This window comes from Cryphonectria parasitica (genome assembly GCF_011745365.1).
Source record: "Cryphonectria parasitica EP155 unplaced genomic scaffold M406scaffold_5, whole genome shotgun sequence".
NCBI lineage: Eukaryota > Fungi > Ascomycota > Sordariomycetes > Diaporthales > Cryphonectriaceae > Cryphonectria > Cryphonectria parasitica.
The window spans coordinates 3561651-3580789 of NW_024468913.1; the positions used below are offsets into that span (position 1 = coordinate 3561651).

General features: G+C 54.0%; 6 protein-coding genes across 6 annotated transcripts; 2 read left to right on the plus strand and 4 right to left on the minus strand.

The window, feature by feature from the left end:
- Nucleotides 1-527: 527 nt before the first annotated feature.
- Nucleotides 528-4241, plus strand: M406DRAFT_346833 (putative isp4 protein). The gene is made up of 5 exons (XM_040922225.1): nucleotides 528-1288; nucleotides 1393-2633; nucleotides 2756-3112; nucleotides 3251-3523; nucleotides 3638-4241. The coding sequence occupies exons 1-5, from the start codon at nucleotides 1019-1021 to the stop codon at nucleotides 3909-3911; spliced, it is 2415 nt and encodes an 804-aa protein (XP_040775992.1). The 5' UTR covers nucleotides 528-1018; the 3' UTR covers nucleotides 3912-4241.
- Nucleotides 4242-5324: 1083 nt separating this feature from the next.
- M406DRAFT_356776 (uncharacterized protein) lies at nucleotides 5325-6013 on the minus strand. Its single transcript, XM_040923524.1, has 2 exons — nucleotides 5840-6013; nucleotides 5325-5749 (listed from the first exon to the last, which is right to left on the minus strand). Exon 2 carries the CDS (start codon nucleotides 5738-5740, stop codon nucleotides 5390-5392), a length of 351 nt encoding a protein of 116 aa, XP_040775993.1. The 5' UTR covers nucleotides 5741-5749; nucleotides 5840-6013; the 3' UTR covers nucleotides 5325-5389.
- A 2442-nt stretch (nucleotides 6014-8455) lies between these two features.
- M406DRAFT_260413 (NAD(P)-binding protein) lies at nucleotides 8456-9393 on the minus strand (the record flags this gene model as incomplete). Its single annotated transcript, XM_040917361.1, has 2 exons — nucleotides 8456-9057; nucleotides 9153-9393. 2 exons carry the CDS (start codon nucleotides 9391-9393, stop codon nucleotides 8456-8458), a joined length of 843 nt encoding a protein of 280 aa, XP_040775994.1.
- Nucleotides 9394-10243: 850 nt separating this feature from the next.
- On the minus strand, nucleotides 10244-11041 carry M406DRAFT_31962 (uncharacterized protein; the record flags this gene model as incomplete). Its single annotated transcript, XM_040919326.1, has 2 exons — nucleotides 10244-10774; nucleotides 10841-11041. Coding segments are annotated over 2 exons (732 nt in total), but the record flags the coding sequence as incomplete, so codon positions are not given.
- Nucleotides 11042-11414: 373 nt separating this feature from the next.
- On the plus strand, nucleotides 11415-13373 carry M406DRAFT_352029 (HSP70-domain-containing protein; the record flags this gene model as incomplete). The annotated part of the gene is made up of 3 exons (XM_040922661.1): nucleotides 11415-11612; nucleotides 11673-11799; nucleotides 11894-13373. Exons 1-3 carry the CDS (start codon nucleotides 11474-11476, stop codon nucleotides 13371-13373), a joined length of 1746 nt encoding a protein of 581 aa, XP_040775996.1. The 5' UTR covers nucleotides 11415-11473.
- Nucleotides 13374-13783: 410 nt separating this feature from the next.
- On the minus strand, nucleotides 13784-15171 carry M406DRAFT_322850 (uncharacterized protein). The gene is made up of 2 exons (XM_040919701.1): nucleotides 14569-15171; nucleotides 13784-14485 (listed from the first exon to the last, which is right to left on the minus strand). The coding sequence occupies exons 1-2, from the start codon at nucleotides 14937-14939 to the stop codon at nucleotides 14209-14211; spliced, it is 648 nt and encodes a 215-aa protein (XP_040775997.1). The 5' UTR covers nucleotides 14940-15171; the 3' UTR covers nucleotides 13784-14208.
- Nucleotides 15172-19139: the final 3968 nt, after the last annotated feature.

Here is a 19139-nt window from a genome sequence, read left to right on the forward strand (position 1 = left end):
GCTTGACATCTACATCTGTTATCACGACATTCGGGTCCTCATGAGAACTCAATCAAGTTCACACGCATAACTATGTATGGTACACATGCTTTTACTGGTGGTATCCACATCCCACTAACTATCCTTGTTTTAGGTGGCATCTTATCGCTTGCACCCTCCACACTATGCAACCGTCGCAGCCGACTTATACAATCTTCCCCAATCACGGGTCATGGCCGACAGGACCCCCCCTTCGCTGATAGTACCTTTTAGGAAGGTCGCCCACTCCTTACCTCCGCGCAACGGTTCACAAGAAGTGCGAACCACCGATGGGCCCTACAATGGTCACATACGGACCGCAATCTGGAGCCTTGGCTGGCTTTTTTCCTCTCTTGCTCTCTCGTTGTGCGCATCCCTCCCGGCTCTCAAGCTGGCCCCGCTACCCCCAACTATCGTGATGGCGTGCATGCAATTAGTTTCTTATGCTCGACGCACCGAGGCCCCACCTCAGTCCACCATGATATGCCGGTGTTCCTCGTGGCTGGATTCCGAAACGGACGACGAGGTTACTTGCAGTCTCCCACGCTCGCCCTCCTCGTGCGTGGACGGCTCTCATAGCTCAAACTTTCTGTAGTCTTTTCTTTTCTTTCTCTGTCTCTTGGCACGATTGTTATCTTTCGCCCACAGGTCCGTTTGGAAACAGAGAGCAGCGGTAAACAAGACCTAGGGAGGTCGTCTCTGGTCTAATTATATTCCCACGTTTTGTTTTATGCCTTCCTTCTTCATACAACGTTCCTAAGCTGTCAACCCCCAGCCGTGGTCTAGACCATCTCTCTCTCCCTCTTCTCTTCTCTTGTCTCTGACAATCTCTTGGAGAGTCACTCTCCACGGACGATCAATGCGCAGAACACCAAAACGTTTTCCCAATTCATGACATATAGCCAAACTCACTATCAGCCTCTCTTCTACGCCTTTTACCCCTCCCCCTTAGGGGCATGAGGCTCCTGCTCCTGCTCTCCTCCAAGGAAACCAGGCAAAGATGAATATCCTTCACAAGATCTTCCGGCGGCGGCACGCCGCCGAGATCGTCGCCTTTGATGTCGCCGTGGCCGAGACTTCGTCGGAGCGGGAGATTTTGCGGTCGCTGGGCGTGGCGTCACTGAAGCAGTTTGAGAAGATGCACCACCTGGACCCCAACATGCCCCTCGATGAGCTGGAGCAGATAGATGCGGCCATCAGGCAAGGGAATGCAGAGAAGGGCGTCGAGATTGAACATCTCATCGTGGAGGACAATTCGCCTTATCCCGAGGTGAGTAGCCAACCCGACTAACTTTTGGGCGAGGACGGGGGGGGAGGGGGGGAGGCTTCTTTATTTTGTTTTGGTTTTGGTAACAAGACAAACGTGTCGTGTAGGTTCGCTCGACGGTGCGAAATTACGATGTTGACCTACCAGCCAACACGATACGGGCGTGGGTCATAGGCCTCTTCCTGTGCACCATCGGCTCCGGGATCAACATGCTCTTCTCCCTACGGAATCCCAGCATCGAGGTGACAACCTATGTCATCCAGCTGGTGGCATACCCCATCGGCCTTCTCTGGGACCGCATCTTCCCGGACCGGGTCTTCAACGTCTTCGGCCTGCGCTTCAATCTCTGCCCTGGCAAGTTCAACTTCAAGGAGCACGTGATAATAACCGTCATGTCGAACGCGGCGTACGGCGGCGGCGCTCTCTACGCAACGGACGTCATCATCGTGCAGCAAGTCTGGTACAAGCAGTACCTGGGCTGGGCTTGGCAGACGCTCTTCGGCGTCACGACGCTGTGTCTGGGATACGGGCTCGCGGGCATCTCGAGGCGGTTTCTTGTCTGGCCGGCCGCCATGATCTGGCCCAGCAACCTCGTCAACTGCGCCCTCTTCTATGCGCTGCACGACCACTCGTCCAAGGCCGAACCAGAGTCGGCGAGCGGCTGGCGCATGGGCCGGTACAAGTGGTTCATGATCCTCGCCGCCTGCTCGTTCGTCTGGTACTGGCTCCCCGGCTGGCTGTTCCAGGGCATGAGTTTCTTCTGCTTCATCACCTGGATCGCCCCGGACAATGCCATTGTCAACCAGCTCTTTGGCGGCGTCAGCGGCTACGGCCTGCTGCCGCTGACGCTGGACTGGACCGTCGTCTCGGGCTACCTGGGCTCGCCGCTCATCACGCCTTTCTACGCCATCGCCAACACCATCGGCGGCGTCCTGGTCTTCTTCGTCGCCATGTCCATGGGCATGTACTACAGCGGCTTCTGGTACGGCGCCTACCTGCCCGTGCAGAGCCCGCAGTCCTACGACAACACGGGCAACATGTACAACGTCTCGGCCATCCTGGACGTCTCCGTGTTCAACGAGGAGAAGTACTACGCCTACTCGCCGCTGTACATGCCCATGCAGTATGTCATCGCGTACGGCCTTGCCTTTGCCAGCATCTCCTCCATGATCGTCCACGTCATCTTGTACCACAGCCGCCAGGTCAAGGCCCAGTTCAAGCTCGCGCGCAACCAGGAGGACGACAGCCACATGCGCATGATGAAGAAGTACCGGGATGCGGATGACTGGTGGTATCTGGCCTTGTTTGCTGTCATGATTGCGCTGTCGTTTGTCGTCGTGTGTGCCTGGTAAGTGAATCCATCAACCAGAAAACACACACACACACACACAGACATTGTCACGTGTTTCCCTTCCTCTCTCTCCATTCGCTAACAAGCTTCTCTTTTTTTTTTTTCAATCACACACACAGGCCAACAGAGCTTCCCTGGTGGGCCTTCGTGGTCTGCATCCTCATCGCGGTCATCTTCACCGTGCCCATCGGCATCATCCAGGCCATCACCAACATCCAGCTCGGCCTGAACCTGCTGACCGAGTATGTCGTCGGCTACCTCGTGCCCGGTCGCCCCGTGGCCATGATGCTGTTCAAGAACTACGGCTACATCTGCTGCACCCAGGCCCTCGGCTTCGCACAGGACATGAAGCTGGGTCACTACATGAAGGTGCCGCCGCGCACCATGTTCTCGGCCCAGCTGATTGCGAGTGTGTGGTCGGCCATTGTACAGATTGCTGTCATGAATTGGGCGCTGGCACATATCCCGGATGTGTGGTATGTTCCATTTTGCTTTCTTCGTTTCTTCTTCTTTCTCTTCTCACGCCTTCCTCCCGAGGAGACGATAGAAAGAGAGAGAGGACTCACTCATCACGCTCAACTGACAATCACTGACTATCCCTCTCCTCCCAACAGCTCCGATGATCAGCCAAATCAGTACACCTGCACAGGGCAAAAGGTCTTCTACACGGCAAGCGTCATCTGGGGCGCTATCGGACCCAGGAGGATATTCAGCGCCGGGGCATTGTACAGCGGCCTGCAGTGGTTCTGGCTTCTGGGCGCGCTGGCGCCGCTGCTCTCATGGTACTTTGCGAGAAAGTATCCCATGAGCATATGGCGGTACATCCATGTGCCTCTCATCCTTGGGGGGTCGGGATATCTGCCTCCTGCTACAACATACATCTACCTGTAAGTCTATCCACCTCTCACCCATACCTTTCCTCCTTCATTCTATATCCCTCCCACAAATTATTCTCTTAACTTTCTTGGCTGACCACGTACGGCTATTTTCCTGCCCACCAGCTGCTGGGGCCTTGTCGGCACCATCTTCAACTTCTTCATCAAGCGCCGCTGGAACGCCTGGTGGATGCAGTACAACTACATCACTTCCGCCGCCCTGGATTGCGGCCTCATCATCTCCACCATCGTCGTCTTCTTCAGCCTCTACCTCACCATGGCCGACCCGCCCAACTGGTTCGGCAACGTCGGGGCGCTGTCTACCGCCGACTTCGCCAGCACTGCTGTGTACTCGGTTTTGCCACCGGGGGAGACGTTTGGGCCGAGCACGTGGGTGTGACGAGCGCCTCATGAGTACCACTGAATATTGCATGTTTAGCAAAGTTTCTTTTTCTTTTTTTCTCGTACTCATGCTGCAATGGTAGGATGTGAGAAAAGGAAAGGGAACTCGTATGGGAGTTGGGCAAGGGTATTCCATTGGCGTATATTGGTTTCCTTCTTCCTTGTTTCCTCCCTTTTCTCTTTCTGGATCTTGGGCGTTGGGGCTTTTCTAATTATCGGGAGGGTTGGCACTGATTTTAGTAAGTGCCTGGGTCTCGGTCAAGACAGAAGAACCGACATGTGTCAGTTCATGACTGAAAATGAAATATTGATGACAATTTTGTGACTCATGTTAGAAGCCTCTCCATGTCGCTATGGGCTTGTCTTGATGATTACTATTGAGAATCGCAAATCTCCTCAAGCCAGATGTTATTCACTACCTGCTTGCGTGTCTTTGAGCATACCTCGCCCCACTGATCAAGTACCAAGTAACTATATACCAATAGCACAGTTTCATACTGCGTGATTTTACTCATGGCAAAGACCAGTCTCGGCTTTGCTGTTGAACCCTGACTAGATGGCTGATATGTCTTGTACTTGCCTCATCACCTGCCTACGACATGGCTGCTGGGTGCCGATACCAATGATTGGATGCTGCAGAGTTGCATTATGTAACGATTGTCAATAAGAATAAATGGGGATCACTAGACACTAGGATGGCTTAGACCTGGCTCAATCGTCTCGTACTGGTATCGGTGGTGCGAATTGCCATTGGCAAGAATGGTTGGTGTGTGGCGGCACACTTGCTTTTCTCTACTTGTTTGTGGGCATAGAAACATTGAATAGTCTAAAGAGAAAAGGCATTCCTGAGACAGTCATCGAAAACAGTTTTCACCTGCAGAGAAATGATTTATATTGAATCACACTGTCAGGAAATTCTCCTAAACTGTGTCTGCTTTTAGTAATCAAGCCTTCAGCTAGCGGACGACGACCCAAGAGGTCATATTACGATTGCTGGCCAATCGAAAGGTCAGGTTACGTTAATCGTATGCACTTGCTTCTTCTGAGTTCCAGAGGGACTAAATGTGCGTGTGAATAGATGCTGTATTTACTCCAAACATCAGATCCCATTGCGAACGCATGTCTGCTTGATATGGGTGTCTTGTTTCTCATGGCGCACGCTCGTAGGAGTTTAACCTAAATTGCCCATCTCCGTCGAAACCATGTTCCTAGATGACAACGAAAAGACGTTGAGACTTGTCGTCCACGGCTCGACACGTGACGGCATGGGAGTGATTACTCGATTCGTCGTCCAACATCGCAAATTCCCGTTGTTGCTATCAAGTTAATGGGCCAATTTCTTCTTTAATCTTTCACTTCGGTTTCAAGCCGAAGTATCACATGTGTTGCATCAAATGGCATCAGAAAGATTCAATCGAGGACGTAATTTTCAAGCTCAAGCCATGCTATGGTCTGCACTAAGTCTCTCTCCCCGCCTTACACCTCGAAGACAACAATATAAGACTGATAGTCAGCCACAGACGTGCAAACGCCGGCTTCAAAGGTGCTATCCTGCTCCTCGGTTCCAACACAATCCTCACCCTCGCTGATCCATCCGTACAGCTCGCCCCAGGTCACCGACTCATCCACGTCCAGAGTGCAGACGCTGTACTCGGCTGGGAAGTTGCCGCAGGTCTGTGTGCCTGAACTGTAGTCTCCCGAAGCGACGACAGTAAGGTCATCATCACAGGTACTTCCACATGAGAGGTTCCAGCTGTTGCCAACTGCATTGACTGCAGCGGCGAGGCCGAGGATGGCAGTGGCGATGTTCATACGGTGGGACTGCATGATGGTGGACTGATACGCGCAACGCCAGTAAGTCATTTGATGAAAAAAAAATACTATTCCTGCGCCATTAGAAGACAAGTACAAGGGATATAGACTTACCGAATCAAGAATCGACTTAGTTGGCACGGCTTTGTTGCTTCGGCAAGAGTTGAACTAATTAGTGTTTGAGGATATTAAGAGACCAACGTGTTCCTGGTCTGGCTTTGAAGGGGTAAGATATGAGAAAATTTGGGGTTCGTGGAGTGTAATTCTGTTAGATGAAAGTGTAGATGATTCTGCACTTCAAATTATTTTTCATCTAAATGGCAATTTATGAGTTTAAATAGTTTTGTTCTTCTTCTCTTTCCCCCCCCCCCCTTGCTTATATTACCCGGAGCGCCCGCGCAGGTTGTAGGCATGGTATGCCGCATGCAGCTGGCCCGCTGGTACTGTAATCGATTCATAATCCGGCACGATTTCTGAAAAAGCAACTCATGCAAGTCGGCATTCTACCAACCTGTGTACCTCAATTCTTGGTACTGCTTACTGAGAGGCGCGATTCTTGCTCAAAGAGAGAGAAGAGGGGGGGGGTGTCTTGCCTTGCATATGATGAGAAGCGGAAGGTTACATACCGCCAAGGATGCATAGGTGCCATGCGAAAATTTTACAACATGCTGGAAGGGTCTATGAGTGGTTCAGCGCGAAAACCTAAAAGCTTAATTCGCAGGCTTGGAAGGATATTCGGCTGAAGAGGCTGAAGCAGGTATAGTAAGTCTGAGAACAACATCCTTCCTCCTCCTTCCCAAAACATAGCACGAGCGTGGGGGCATTTCGACACATCCGGCAGATTGATCATCTCTCGATCCTGATAAGTGACAGTTCTATCCAAATTTCTCAATCCTGTGTTTTTTTTTGTGTTTTTTTGTCTAAGCGAGGGACCGGTGAATGAATGCAAGATGACAAAAACAAGTGCTCCACCCTCCTCGAAAGCATATCAAGTGCGGAGCGACACTTTGCAGAGAGGGAATTTGTTTACAGAACGGGATTAATTGCCCCCCCTTGAGGGACTCGATTCGTCAGTTGCCTGGCCCCGGTAAGTCGGCACTCCAAACCCAACAGACACACGCGGGAACCTGCAGCACCGTTTCCTTGATTTTCACGGCATTCCCGGCGTGCATGCCGGGCGGCTTTTGAGCAGCGGGGGCGTCTGCACGTATTAACCCACGTATATTTCCAAGTGTGTCCTGAATGACGTGATGCTTCTTTGACGACCTAAAAGAAGACGCCGACGGATGGCTTTGTCCAAGTGACGATACCACGAATCGGATCTGTCATATCATCAAATGCTGTGAGACACACTGCATAGGGTGGAGTGGAGTGTAGGATCCTGCACCACTGATGTATTACAATTTTTTTCTTCTTTCTTTTCTCTTTCTTCTTCTTGCCTTTTCTTCTGCGGAAAAAAAAATAAAAAATCTCATCGGTCTTATTCGGAAGATGGGCGTTCTTGTTGCTTTGCCATGAAGATCGTGGGATTGGTAAATTAGTGGCCCGTTTTCAGAACACTGCATCTAGACTTCCCCCTCGTTGAGTCTTGGCTGCAACTCCAGGTTCACTTTTTGGCTAGAACTTGCAAGTCAAAAGGGTAAGCAATGCGGGTTGTGGCCACAAAAATAGTCTAGACACCTGCGCCTAACCCACACCCCGGGCACTATCCTACAGTATGATCAGCTAAAGCATAAAGATGCTTACAGTCACAATATGCTGCTGGCTTGTTACTGCTCGTTTTCATGCCCAAGTGACGGTCAAAATTCCCAACCTGAAGTGACAGTGAGATGGTGATATAGCTCCAAGGCATGAGCTATTATTCTGGGAAATTCTTGATGTAAATCAGTGTGTCAAGCGCTTGCTACTGCTTGTCTACATAACAGATCATAATTGCGTCCCCCTCCCCCGCGCTCAAAAAAAAAAAAAAAAAAAAAAAAAAAAGAAGGCTGCACACATGCAATGGGACGTTCCATCACAAGTAGGATCCCCCAAAATATTTTGTCTCATGAGACCTCTCTGTCTTGCCTGACCAGTCGCGGGAATGACCCCGTGTCACTGCTCAGCTCGCCTCTTCAGCTCCTGTTTGCCGATCATCCGGCGTGGCTCACACAAGATGAACACACGGCGCCTGCATACTTAATTACGTAGTCTTGCTGTGAAGGCATCGTACGATTACGTGTGGATCTGTGCTCGCCTATTTCTCATGATGGTTGCAATATCGGAACACGCCTAGGTCCGGAGTACGAGCCTGAGATCGAGATTACTGTTGTCTGCAGGCCCACAGGGACGGTGATCCCAGGACGTCCTCGTGGACAATTTCGAGGTTGTCATTGCTCCGGTCGTACGGAACTTTGAGACCATCCGGGATTTCTTGTGCGAACCGAGAGCAAGACTCATGCCAACCCCTTGATGTGCCCTTTGAAAAGTTGTAACGATTTCTTTTGCTATCGAACACTTATCTGAGGCCTAGTCGAGAATTCTACAAGGCGTGACGATGAGATATTGAGACAATACGAAAAAATGCGACCATCCTGGCGTATAGGAACTTTCCACAACTCAGTAAACACTGTTGACAATATGAATTTCACCAATCCCGACAGCACGAGACACTCTCCTTGAAAGAAAACCCGTCCAGCAAACCATCTGCAAAAGCAAGAGCTTATGTCACCTTGACCAGGAGACTTCTGATCAGGTGTGAATGCCAAGCTCCGCAAGCTTAGCCTTGACATCCTCGTTTTCCGCCGCCAGCCTGCTGAACTCGTCATACGCGAAGCCGCCCTCCGGATACCCACTGAGATCAAAACCCCAGCCCCTGAACTCCCTCTCCACAGCCGCCCTGTTCCGCACATAGCCTTTGCCCTTGACAAACGTCCAGTTCCAGTGCGACTGGCCCTTGACCTCCTCGCTCAGCTTCCAGAACTCGTCCGCGTGGGCCGCGGCGTCGTTCAGGTGGTAGACGCTCTCGCCGTCCTCGCCGCGCTCGTCGACGTAGTAGAACCGGCCGTGCTTGTCGCCCTTGTACGTGGCGGCCGCCGTCTCGAGCCAGTAGGCCGTGCCGTTCTTGCCTATGCCCAGCGAGTGCGAGAACGGCCAGGCCTGCGTGGTCGACATGTTGCCCGTGAACAGGAATGTCTTGGACACGGTGCCGTCGTCGGGCAGGACCTTCCAGCGCCGGACGGCCTCGACGGCTGCGGTGTAGGGCGAGACTACATTCACGGCCAGGCTCTCCGTGAGGCGGGCCGTCGAGACCTGCAGAGGGTGCGTAGAGTCGACGACCTGAACGTCAAATGCTGCTATTGCGTCAGTCATTGTGGAGGTCCTATGCGCATCGATCCTTGAAGAAGTGAAGGGAGAAACTTCTCTGGGATATAAGAAAATTACTCACCATTGTAGACGACGACATGCGGCGGTCCTAGCTGCTTGGTAACATTCTCGAATAGTGGCTGGATTTGAGTCGGATCCTTGAGGTCCAAAGGCACGATGAGGTCGGCGATCTTCTTCAACTCCTCAGAGGGATGACGAGAGACCGCAGCAACCTTGTACCCCTCACTCGAGAACTTCTTGACGGTGGCCAGACCGACTTTGGGGCCAGCGCCGAAGATGAGTAAAACCTTGGGAGTAGACATGATCGAGTTCAGTGCTGTAGGACAATTCTTTTGGTATATGTATTTGAGTAGAATCGCGGAGTGATATCTGAGCTGAATCTCTTCTCCGACCAAGTCATTGTGCTACCTGCCATACTCAGGCGTGTCCCAGACAGCTCTTTATATCTCTCATTGCCAGCAGTCTTCGTTGCGGTCATTTCCTATAATTGATAATCTGTGCCATGGTCGAAAAGCTTGGCCATCTCGGCAGTGATTCGGTTTCTCGGTCGGCCAAGTCAATATTGATATGCAATGCCCAATTGTCCTCCCACTATGTCGTTAGGGTAGGCCAATAAAAGTGTGCCACACGACATGTTCTCTCTCGAGCACAAATCAACGTAGGCGTGGAGTTGGCTTAGTCAGGTAAAGATCGCTGCGGCGGATGCGGCCGCACAACTGCGCGTCGGCCGCTGCGGCCGCATCGTATTCCGAGCCGGGCATGGCCACAGCCCGCCGCCAAAAAAGCGGTTGTGCGGGGGCTCATCGTTAAACCGACTCCGATTTTGTCAGTTGCTGCTCCTCAAATTGTAACCATCAAGCCGACAATCATGACCTGGCCGGGCCTAACAATTCACCTGCCAATTCTCACCTGCTCTTTGACTCTCAAAGCACAATGTAGAGCCAACTGGGGTGATCCTTGACCATATGCCCTCGAGTTTGTTGACTGTCTCTGCAGCACAGATGTCGACTTGCCCGCCAATCTCAGGTCCAATGAGTACAGCGGCTGAAATTTGAGCGACTGTGTGGACCGCGCCGAGGTACAGCAAATGTCGTTGGCTCCGGCCAAGTATGATCTGCGCAGTATTCCTCATACTGCAACAGCTCAGCTCGTTTCCCTGACCAGCTTCTTGACCAACTTCTTCTGCGCATCCACCTCCAGTCTCCCCTCATCCGTCTCTTTCAGAGCTCGACCAACTATTAAGATCGACCTTGTAGCATCACTACTCACCCACACCCTGCCGTTTCGTCCCACAGCGATCTCAAACTGCAGTCCTAGTCTCCCGAGCTCTTCAAGCACGACGACGCCTCCCTCTGTAGTGCTCTTTGGCATGAGCAGCCTCCGCGCAAAGCCCAGCGACACTGAGAATAGCATGCCGCCATTGAGGGGACCCAGCCCGTCGGATTTGCCTGTGGCAGGGTTGACACACTCCAGTTCGGCGTCCATGTGCTTGTTTGCGAGGGACACGCGTGCGTAGACGAGCTGGCCGGGTGCGAGCTGTGGGCGCGTCTTCTTGGTGGCCATCTCGAAGGCGAGGACGGGGAGCAACGCGTTGGAAGTGTGAGGGGTGAGTTGTACGTAGTAGAAATCGGCGGCGCCGTGGTGGACTTGACCTATGACCAGGTCGCCCTGAGATGGAACGTACTGTAGGATCATGGCTGTTAGCAATCGTTTCGAGAGGACGGCCGTGTCCAAGAGTATGACACATACCCGCCCTCCATTGTACTCAACCCACACAGAGTTCTTTCTCCTGTCTGTGACGAGTTGTCCCGCCACGGTGGGTAAAATCGTGCTCGGGAGGATGTGCCGCAGTCCAGGTCCCAATTGCAAAGCTTTTTTGGGATGGGACGGGATATGTGAAGGATCTAACGCGTCTCCTGGGAGGACCAGAGGTCCCGTCGTCGAAGCCATGTTTGGTACGTCGATCTTGGAAGGTTGTAAAGCTGGAAATAGAGCTGTCACGATCAAAGGAAAAGGCCGCGACACGCTGCTGATGTGAGTCGAGTGGAGGCCTTCGACTTTCCAAAATTCTGGTAGCAAGCAGTAAGCTTATCGTTATCGCGACCTATATGTACTTACTTGGTATAGTGGGGGGGGGGGGGTGGTTGTGCTGGCGGACGCCTTTGCAGGGGTGCCCAGCCTTGCAAGATTCCGCTGGGGAAATTTTGAGTTGGGCTTGTCCAAAAATTTCGACAGCCTATTCAGATTCAGAGACCAAAAAGACTGTAGGAAAGATCAACAAACCAAGTTCTACCCACCAACTTGCCATTCCTCTTTCTCTCACCACGCTTCCCGACACGAGCAGTTCAAGTTTGGACCCTCTCCCCTCTCGATATATTCCAGATGAGTGAGAACAGTGCGGCAGAGGCCCATGCTGGCCCAGGCGAGCGTGTTGCGATCGGTATCACCTTTGGCAACTCCAACAGCTCTATCGCATACACAATCGATGACAAGGCCGAGGTCATAGCCAACGAGGATGGTGGTAGGTACAGCTGAGGCCTCTCTGGAAGCTTAAGAAGGCTATCTAACAGTGGCTACACAGACCGGCAAATACCCACGATATTGTCTTACGTCGATGGCGAGGAGTACTACGGCGGCCAGGCCAAGGCCTTCCTCGTCCGCAACCCCAAGAACACAGTCGCATACTTCAAGGATTTCCTAGGAAATGAGTACGTACTGATACACATACTCACATATGAGCCCTGTGGAAAGATACACTGGTGATGCTGACAAGCCCTCCTTCTCTCCTTTTCTTTCTCACAGCTTCAAGTCTATCGACCCAACACACAACCACGCCTCCGCCCACCCTCAAGAAACTGGATCCACCATCTCCTTCAGCATCAACGACAAGGAAGGCGAGGACGCTGCTCCCTCTGAGCTGAGCGTGTCTGAGGTGTCGACCCGTTACCTTCGCCGCCTTGTGCAGTCCGCCTCCGATTACCTCGGCAAGAAGGTGACCTCGGCCGTGGTCACCGTGCCCACCAACTTCAACGACGCACAGAAGGCCGCGCTCGTCAAGGTCGCCAAGGATGCCGACCTCGAGGTCCTCCAGCTCATTGCCGACCCCGTCGCCGCCGTGCTGGCCTACGATGCCCGCCCTGAGTCCGTCGCAGAGGCTGGTGTCAAGGACAAGATCGTGGTGGTCGCGGACCTGGGTGGTACCCGCAGCGACGTTGCCGTTATCGCCAGCCGCGGCGGCATGTACACAGTCCTGGCCACGGCGCACGACTACGAGTTCGCAGGCTACGCCCTCGACAAGGTCCTGATGGAGCACTTCGCCAAGGAGTTCATCAAGAAGCACAAGACCGACCCGCGCGAGAATACCCGGTCTCTCGCTAAGCTCAAGTTCGAGGCCGAGGCGACCAAGAAGGCCCTGTCGCTGGGCACCAACGCCAGCTTCAGCGTCGAGTCGCTCGCCGACGGCATCGACTTTGCCTCTACCATCAACCGCCTCCGCTACGAGATGGTCGCCCGTCCCGTGTTTGAGGGCATCAACAGGCTCGTCGAGGGCGTCGTCAAGAAGGCCGGCCTGGACGTGCTCGACGTCGACGAGGTCATCATGTCCGGCGGCACCTCGCACACGCCCCGCATCGCCGCCAACATGGGCTACATCTTCCCCGCGTCCACCGCCGTCCTCGCCCCCAGCACCATCGCCTCCGCCATCAATCCCTCGGAGCTGGTCGCCCGCGGCGCCGCACTGCAGGCCAGCCTGATCCAGGAGTTCGAGGCCGACGACATCGAGCAGAGCGTGCACCCTGCCGTGACCACCGTCAAGCACATCACCAACGCCATCGGCGTCCTGACGTTGAGCCAGGACAGCAGCGACGAAGAGGTCTTCACACCCATCGTCGCCCCGGAGACAGCCGTCCCGGCCCGGCGCACCGTGCACGTCGACGGCCCCAAGGACGGCGGCGACGTGCTGATCAAGATTGTCGAGGGCAACACGCACATCAAGGTGACCCAGCCGGAGCCCAAGGCCGCCGCCGAGGAGAAACCCAAGAAGGATGCCGACGACGACGAGGATGACGACAGCGACTTTGACGACGACGAAGACGAGGAGGAGCAGGAGAAGCGCGAAAAGGTGTGGAAGACCGGCGCCACCCTGGCCGAGGCCGCCATCCGCGGCGTCAAGAAGGGCGCCAAGGTCGAGGTCACGATAAATGTCTCCGCCGACCTGGGCGTCACCGTCGCCCTGAGGGAGGTCGGCGCCAAGGGTGGTGTGAGGGGGACCATCCCCGCGTAGGAAAGCAGCAGGGACAGAACCGTCTGTGTGCCCCGCGAGGCTGAATAGCTAGCTGTTCTGTTGTAAGCGGCCATACAAAGGAAGGAGAAGAAAAAGTAAGACAAAAGACAAAAAGAAACAAATGCGCATATAGAAAAAGGTGGTGTTTGGGAGAGGAGATGATTATGAAACCCTCCTTACCATTGGGTGTAAAGCTGATAGACGACCTGATAGGACAAATTAAACGGAAAGGGGAAAAAAGAGGTCAGATTTGCATACACACATCTTTGATGATCTTGTTCTTTACTTCTTGCGTCTCCTGACCGTGTTTCCAAGAAGTCTCCCATTTCAACTGGCTTTGCCAACACCATATTAAGTCACAAAAAATTCTGGGCAGCATTGGCAGGCACATGAACCAATACACTTGCGTGCAACGTGCAAAAACGTCTATTATCTTCTTTGTTCCTGCGAGGGTCGCAGCCCGGCAGATTTACATTACACAAGACAGAGTGAATATCTGGGCAAGTATAACGATGATCATGGTATCCGCTGAAAAAGAAAAAGAGAGCATGATACATATCGTGATGGTATGCGCTTCCTAATTAAACCCAGAAAACGAGAAAATGCCTTGTGTTGTTGTTATCAAGCTGTGTCTGGCCATTCCCGTCCGTTCCGTTTCCGTTTTGCCAGAACCATGACGCCTGGGACTACGGTATCGTCGTCGTCGTCCCTTGTCACCGTCAGCCCCTTTCGAATGTGCGAAATTATGGGCAAATTGTTGCCTCTCTGGCACACACTTGAGCCCCTCATCTTCCCCTCATCGATATTTTTCTTTCTCATCCGTCAGCTAGCATTGCTATGCCATTACATCGGTCATCGTGACGTCCTCCTCGACGGGTTCCGGCGGGTTTTGCACCGAATGCTTGTTCTGCATGTGCCGCCTCCAGTTGTCCTTGCGCGGGAAAGACTTTCCGCCGCCCTGCTTCGCATACGCGCAGTTGGGTACCGTGCAATGGTATTTGCGCGTCTTGTTGTGCTTGTCGTTGACGTGCCGGTCTAGATGTGTCTTGGTGCCAAAGCGCTTGTCGCACTGTAGGCATTGGTGGGGTCGTTCGTGGTAACGCTTGTGGTGGCTGCAGGTTTGTGTAAGAGGAGGATTGACATGCAAAAGGTGGGTGGAGGTGGGAAAGGTCAAGCAAAGGGATGTTGTACATACTTCAATTTATGCACCTGGTCAAATTTGCTTCCGCAGATATCGCAGGCAAAGGACGTCGGTTTGGGTGAGCCGTCGTGCTGTGAGGCTTGTGATGCTTGTGATGGTGGCCGCGAGTGGTCGCCAGGTGAAGCCTCCAGGTAGTCTGTGCCGCCGTAGGAACTGGCTGGGCGTTGTGATGTGGATGAGCGTGGCGAGGGCGACTCGGTGTAGGCAGACTCCGTGAGGCCGGTCTCAGGGGAGATATGATTTAATGGCGATGATCCATAGGCATACAGATCAAACTCGGGGCCTGGCGATGAGGTGTCGGAGATGTTGGTGATGACCTGTTCTTCATGCTGGGGGATGAAGTGACCGCTGTGGGTGACGTCCATCTCGGTAGGGTGTCGGACGACAGCCTGGAAGTGAGGACGTTCAGGTCCTGGGTTGGCGTTGTCTGGTTGTGACGGAGGGTAGGTGTCCTGCTGTGGTTGATAGGCCTGTGGTTGTTGTGATGGTGGTGGTGGTGGTGGTGGTGGTGAGGGTTCGGAATGAGGTGCAGATACAGGTGCAGGTATAGGTGCGGGCGCGGGTGTAGGCGATGATTCAAATTGGGATGGTAGTGAGTTTTCGAGTTGGGGTGGCGGCGGCGGGGAGTTTTCCAACTTCCAGAGTTCGGTATGTACCCAGGCAGCCTGCTCAGCAGCGGTCGAGGGTTTCATCATATCCATCGGGTTGACCGTGCCTGGAGCTGGATGGGACGGGCTGGGCGGCGGCTCAAACCTTTTGGGGCTGGGTGAGCGGAGGCCTCTCTGTGGCGGAGTGAGTGAATCATTCTTCGCCTCCGATGACTGCCTCTCGCCTTCGTCACTACTCAAATCGTCGTCTTTCGAAAAAGGCGACGTTGGGCTGAGCGGCGCCCCTGGAGGATTAAATGGGCTTCCCAGAGATCTTGATTGTTGCTGATGTTGTTGTTGTTGTTGTGGCTGCTGCTTTTGCTGCTGCTGTTGCTGGATGCTGACATGAGTGTGGGGCGCGGCTATACCAGCCAGAGCGGCAGCGGGCATGGCCATCAGATGGAGAAATTGAGTATTTCCGGTAGAAATCGGCAGAGGAGGTTCCTCTGGAGGTGACAATGGGGCTCCTGAGTAGTACTCTGCTGCTGAACCCCCCGTGGGGATCTTCTCGTCCACAAGATACGGTGCTGAGGCGCCGGTCTGGATCTGCGCCAGCTCGTCGAGGTCCACATCTGGTGACCTACTGCTCGTCTTGTGAGAGTCACTCCCACTAGATTTCGTGCTGTCGCGATGGAACACCCTATCGTGGAACTTCCGAAAGGTCCCTCCGATGGAGGGCGGGTGAGCGCCATGCAGGCTCTCTGTAGGAGATCGCGACAGGGGCTCCGGCTCGGTCGTGAAGGTGCCGAAAGTCGGGGCTCGGCTCATCTCCTCCTTCTCAGGGGGTGGAGTGAAAGGGGCCTGAGCAACTGCTGGTGAGTCGCTGCGGCTGCCCGCGGCGAGAGACGCAGACGAGGCAGGCATGGCGATGCTCGGAGCGGGAGAGCATGTGCGCAGCGTCTTGCCGACCAGGGCCGGGCTGGGGGCAGCGCTGCGATGATAGGTGATGCCATCAGGGCCGTACTCCTTGCCAGTCTGCGAGTCGCGATCTGATAAAGTGGCAGCTGCCGATGCCAGACGGCTCTGGGACATGTGAGAAAGGCGGTTGGCGTGCGTCGAGAACGTCTGCGAATGTGAGCGTATGCCGGGCATGCCCATCTCCGGGTGCAGGTCATCCTGCTCCTGACGCCTGCGCAGTCGGCGTTTGCGGCGGCATTTCAATATGAACGGCAGGCTGCAGAGCAGAATGAGGATGGCGGCCACGGCAGCACCAATGATGGCACCGGCGATGGTGCCAGTAGACGCGCCGCGGGCCATGAGGGCATGGTCACGAAGAGTCAGGGATCGTGCCATGCCGACGGGGGTGCGGTGAGTGGCAGCAGTGGGTGTCGACCGTCGGAGGAGACGACGACTGGATCAGTGTCTCAGCTCAGCAGGGCTGATTGGCTGCAGTGCCTTTGAGAGACACTCAGTCGAGAGGAGGACGTCCAGATAGAGTGAGAGAGAGTCGAAGGGGCCTAGGCCGGGTCCGGGCCGAAGTGCAATGAGTGCACACTTGCAGCCCCAAGTTGTAACTTTGGTTAATGATGAGCAGGTTGACTGTAAGGATTAACGAGGCGACATCAACGGTGAAATGACCGAGTGCCGAGGAGGGAAGATTGGGACCTCATAACCAAAGCCAGACGTCGGACGCGGTCCAGCTTCCTTTGGCCCCTCGCCTCGGATCCCTCTTCCTGTCTCTCCTCCCACACACACTCTCTCTCGCGCGCGCGCTGTAGCCCTCTTCGCTCGTGGCCAGAATGGGTTCTGTCGTTGGCCTCCTGGGCTGAGACGTTGCCTATTCGTAAGATGGGTGATGATAACGATCGTTGATGGCTGTGGGGATTGATTAGAGATGAGACGGCGTGACCATGGTTGAGAGAGGCGATGCACAGAGGTTTGTTGGTGAAGGTTCAATGAATCAGGACCAGACGGTGGGAAAAGAAACGACCTAGGATTGCAACAAGCGGCGGATGAGCAGTGGGGTCGGGGTGGGGCGGAGCGACAGGGTGATTGAATGGGTATGGATAACAATTGGGGGGTTTTTTTTTGGAGGAGGGAAGAGAGGGGGTTTTTCCGCTGGAAGGTGATATGAGTAAAGAAGAGAAAAGGCTCCTCCATCCACAGCCCACAGTTGGGATTTGTGGGTGGCCTGGGATGAGGGGTCGACCTCCTCCTTCTCAAGAGAGGAGAGCACGAAGAGGAAGGGGCCAGACACAATGCTACCAGGCAACATAGCGCCGAGCATAGGACTACTATTACACTGCCCAGTGCCAACTATACTGCTTGGGGGCCTACAGCAGCAGCAGCAGCAGCAGTAGTCCCTCCCTGTCCAGCGCTGGACACTGTTGGACTGGGTTTCGATTTCAGCCGCAACGCCAACAACAAAGGAAGGACGGTGAGTAGGGAATCCTGTTCGTGTGTGTGTGTGTGTTACAGGCCGAGACCATTTGGAACGGGAGACAATTCCTTGCTTGACTCGATTGACTATGGGGGCGGGCGATGAAGGCTGGATTTTCCCTTTTTTTCTTCTCTTTCTTCCTTTTCTCTTTGGTCTGTACTGTCTAAATCAGAAACAGGCTGGTGGTAACAGTAGCAGACAGGAAGAAGGATCTAGATGGAAGACACTGAACACTGAAGAGGCCGCTCCGGCGCTACCGGATACCCATAGTACTACTAAAAATGTGGTGTACAGCGCATCGTAACAGCGTGCGTGCAGGGGCACTTCCGGAAGCCTAAGACACAAGCCCAGACCAGGCTCTGGCCTGTGCAGAATAGTGGGTCCCCTGCCCACCTAGAAAGGGGCAGGGGGCCCCCTTGAGGGAAGCCCAGGTTCGGCAAGGTGGGAAAGGAGGACTCTGGGACCTCAGCCAGTCAGGTCGGGTTCCCTCCCAACTTCCTTTGGACCACACCCTGCAATTGCTGCAACTGCAGCTGTGTGATTCATAGTCGGTGGCCAGGCCTAAACTTGACAACAACATGGTCCTGACATCACACTGCCTGAATGCCAAACCTCCACCCTCAACGGTCGTTCCCAGTTTCTCCTCAGGCCGACGTTGGTTTTCCCTGATCTCCGACCAGAAGAAACCCTTGCCCATTACACCGTAACGTGCCTGCTAGTCATTGGCTTCTACGCTCTTCGAGGCCCTGCCCCCTTCTGATCTCGATCTCTTTGAAGCATCCTGGCCTGACGAAAGCTTCCCCCCTTTGGCCCCTCCACCCCTCCTCCTCTCGTCAGAATTCGCTACCACAGTTATCGCTCTAGACCCTGGGTCGGCAATCCTGCTGTGATCCAAATTGACGTGACCTCACCAAGATAACTGGTTGTGTCATGTTTCAGGTTTCTTTAGCCGCTGGGAAACATCGGGACGATGCAACTTGGACACTCGTCGGCATCTTCGGCGAACCGTGCATGAATAGCAGATGTCTATTTCTGCCTGGGCGGGCAGCTGCTAACATGGATCAATGGGGTCATCTATTATAAACGTGGCCGTAGCAGCCAGCTCCCTTCAAGGTTTCTGCTGCCCATCAGCGAGATATCTTGGTCGGGATCTGATAAAAAGAAGCATGTCTCACATGTGTGTCCAGGATCAGTTCCAAGCCCTTCTCTGCAAGTGCCACCAATGTCGTGTTGGACAATCGCTGTCACGGTTGGTGGGAATGATTTCTGAGCAGCAGCAATAATGGCCCTCTTCGAGCTTTGCTCGTGTACCACAGCATACAATCGATCGATTCTCCCGTTCTGGGCATAACACCTTGTGTGCTGTCCGCCCGGGGCGGGGGGGGGGGAGGTTGGATAGGGTGTCATACCTGCAGGTCGAGCGAGTGCTTCTCCCTCCTCGGTTTCCCCTCAGAACCCCCGCGGTCATCGTGTATACAGCGACCGGATCTAGCCCCCAAGGCATTGATGTACTACTATAGTATCTACAGGCTCTATCA

Excerpts from the sequence above, each read along its gene's own strand:
- M406DRAFT_346833 (XM_040922225.1), top strand. The coding sequence starts at position 1,019 with ATGAATATCCTTCACAAGATCTTCCGGCGGCGGCACGCCGCCGAGATC. Across the intron at positions 3,113-3,250 it reads GCACATATCCCGGATGTGTG|CTCCGATGATCAGCCAAATC; the intron begins GTATGTTCCATT and ends TCCTCCCAACAG. Across the intron at positions 3,524-3,637 it reads GCTACAACATACATCTACCT|CTGCTGGGGCCTTGTCGGCA; the intron begins GTAAGTCTATCC and ends CCTGCCCACCAG.
- M406DRAFT_322850 (XM_040919701.1), bottom strand. The coding sequence starts at position 14,939 with ATGGACGTCACCCACAGCGGTCACTTCATCCCCCAGCATGAAGAACAG. Across the intron at positions 14,486-14,568 it reads GACCAGGTGCATAAATTGAA|CCACCACAAGCGTTACCACG; the intron begins GTATGTACAACA and ends ACAAACCTGCAG.
- M406DRAFT_356776 (XM_040923524.1), bottom strand. The coding sequence starts at position 5,740 with ATGCAGTCCCACCGTATGAACATCGCCACTGCCATCCTCGGCCTCGCC.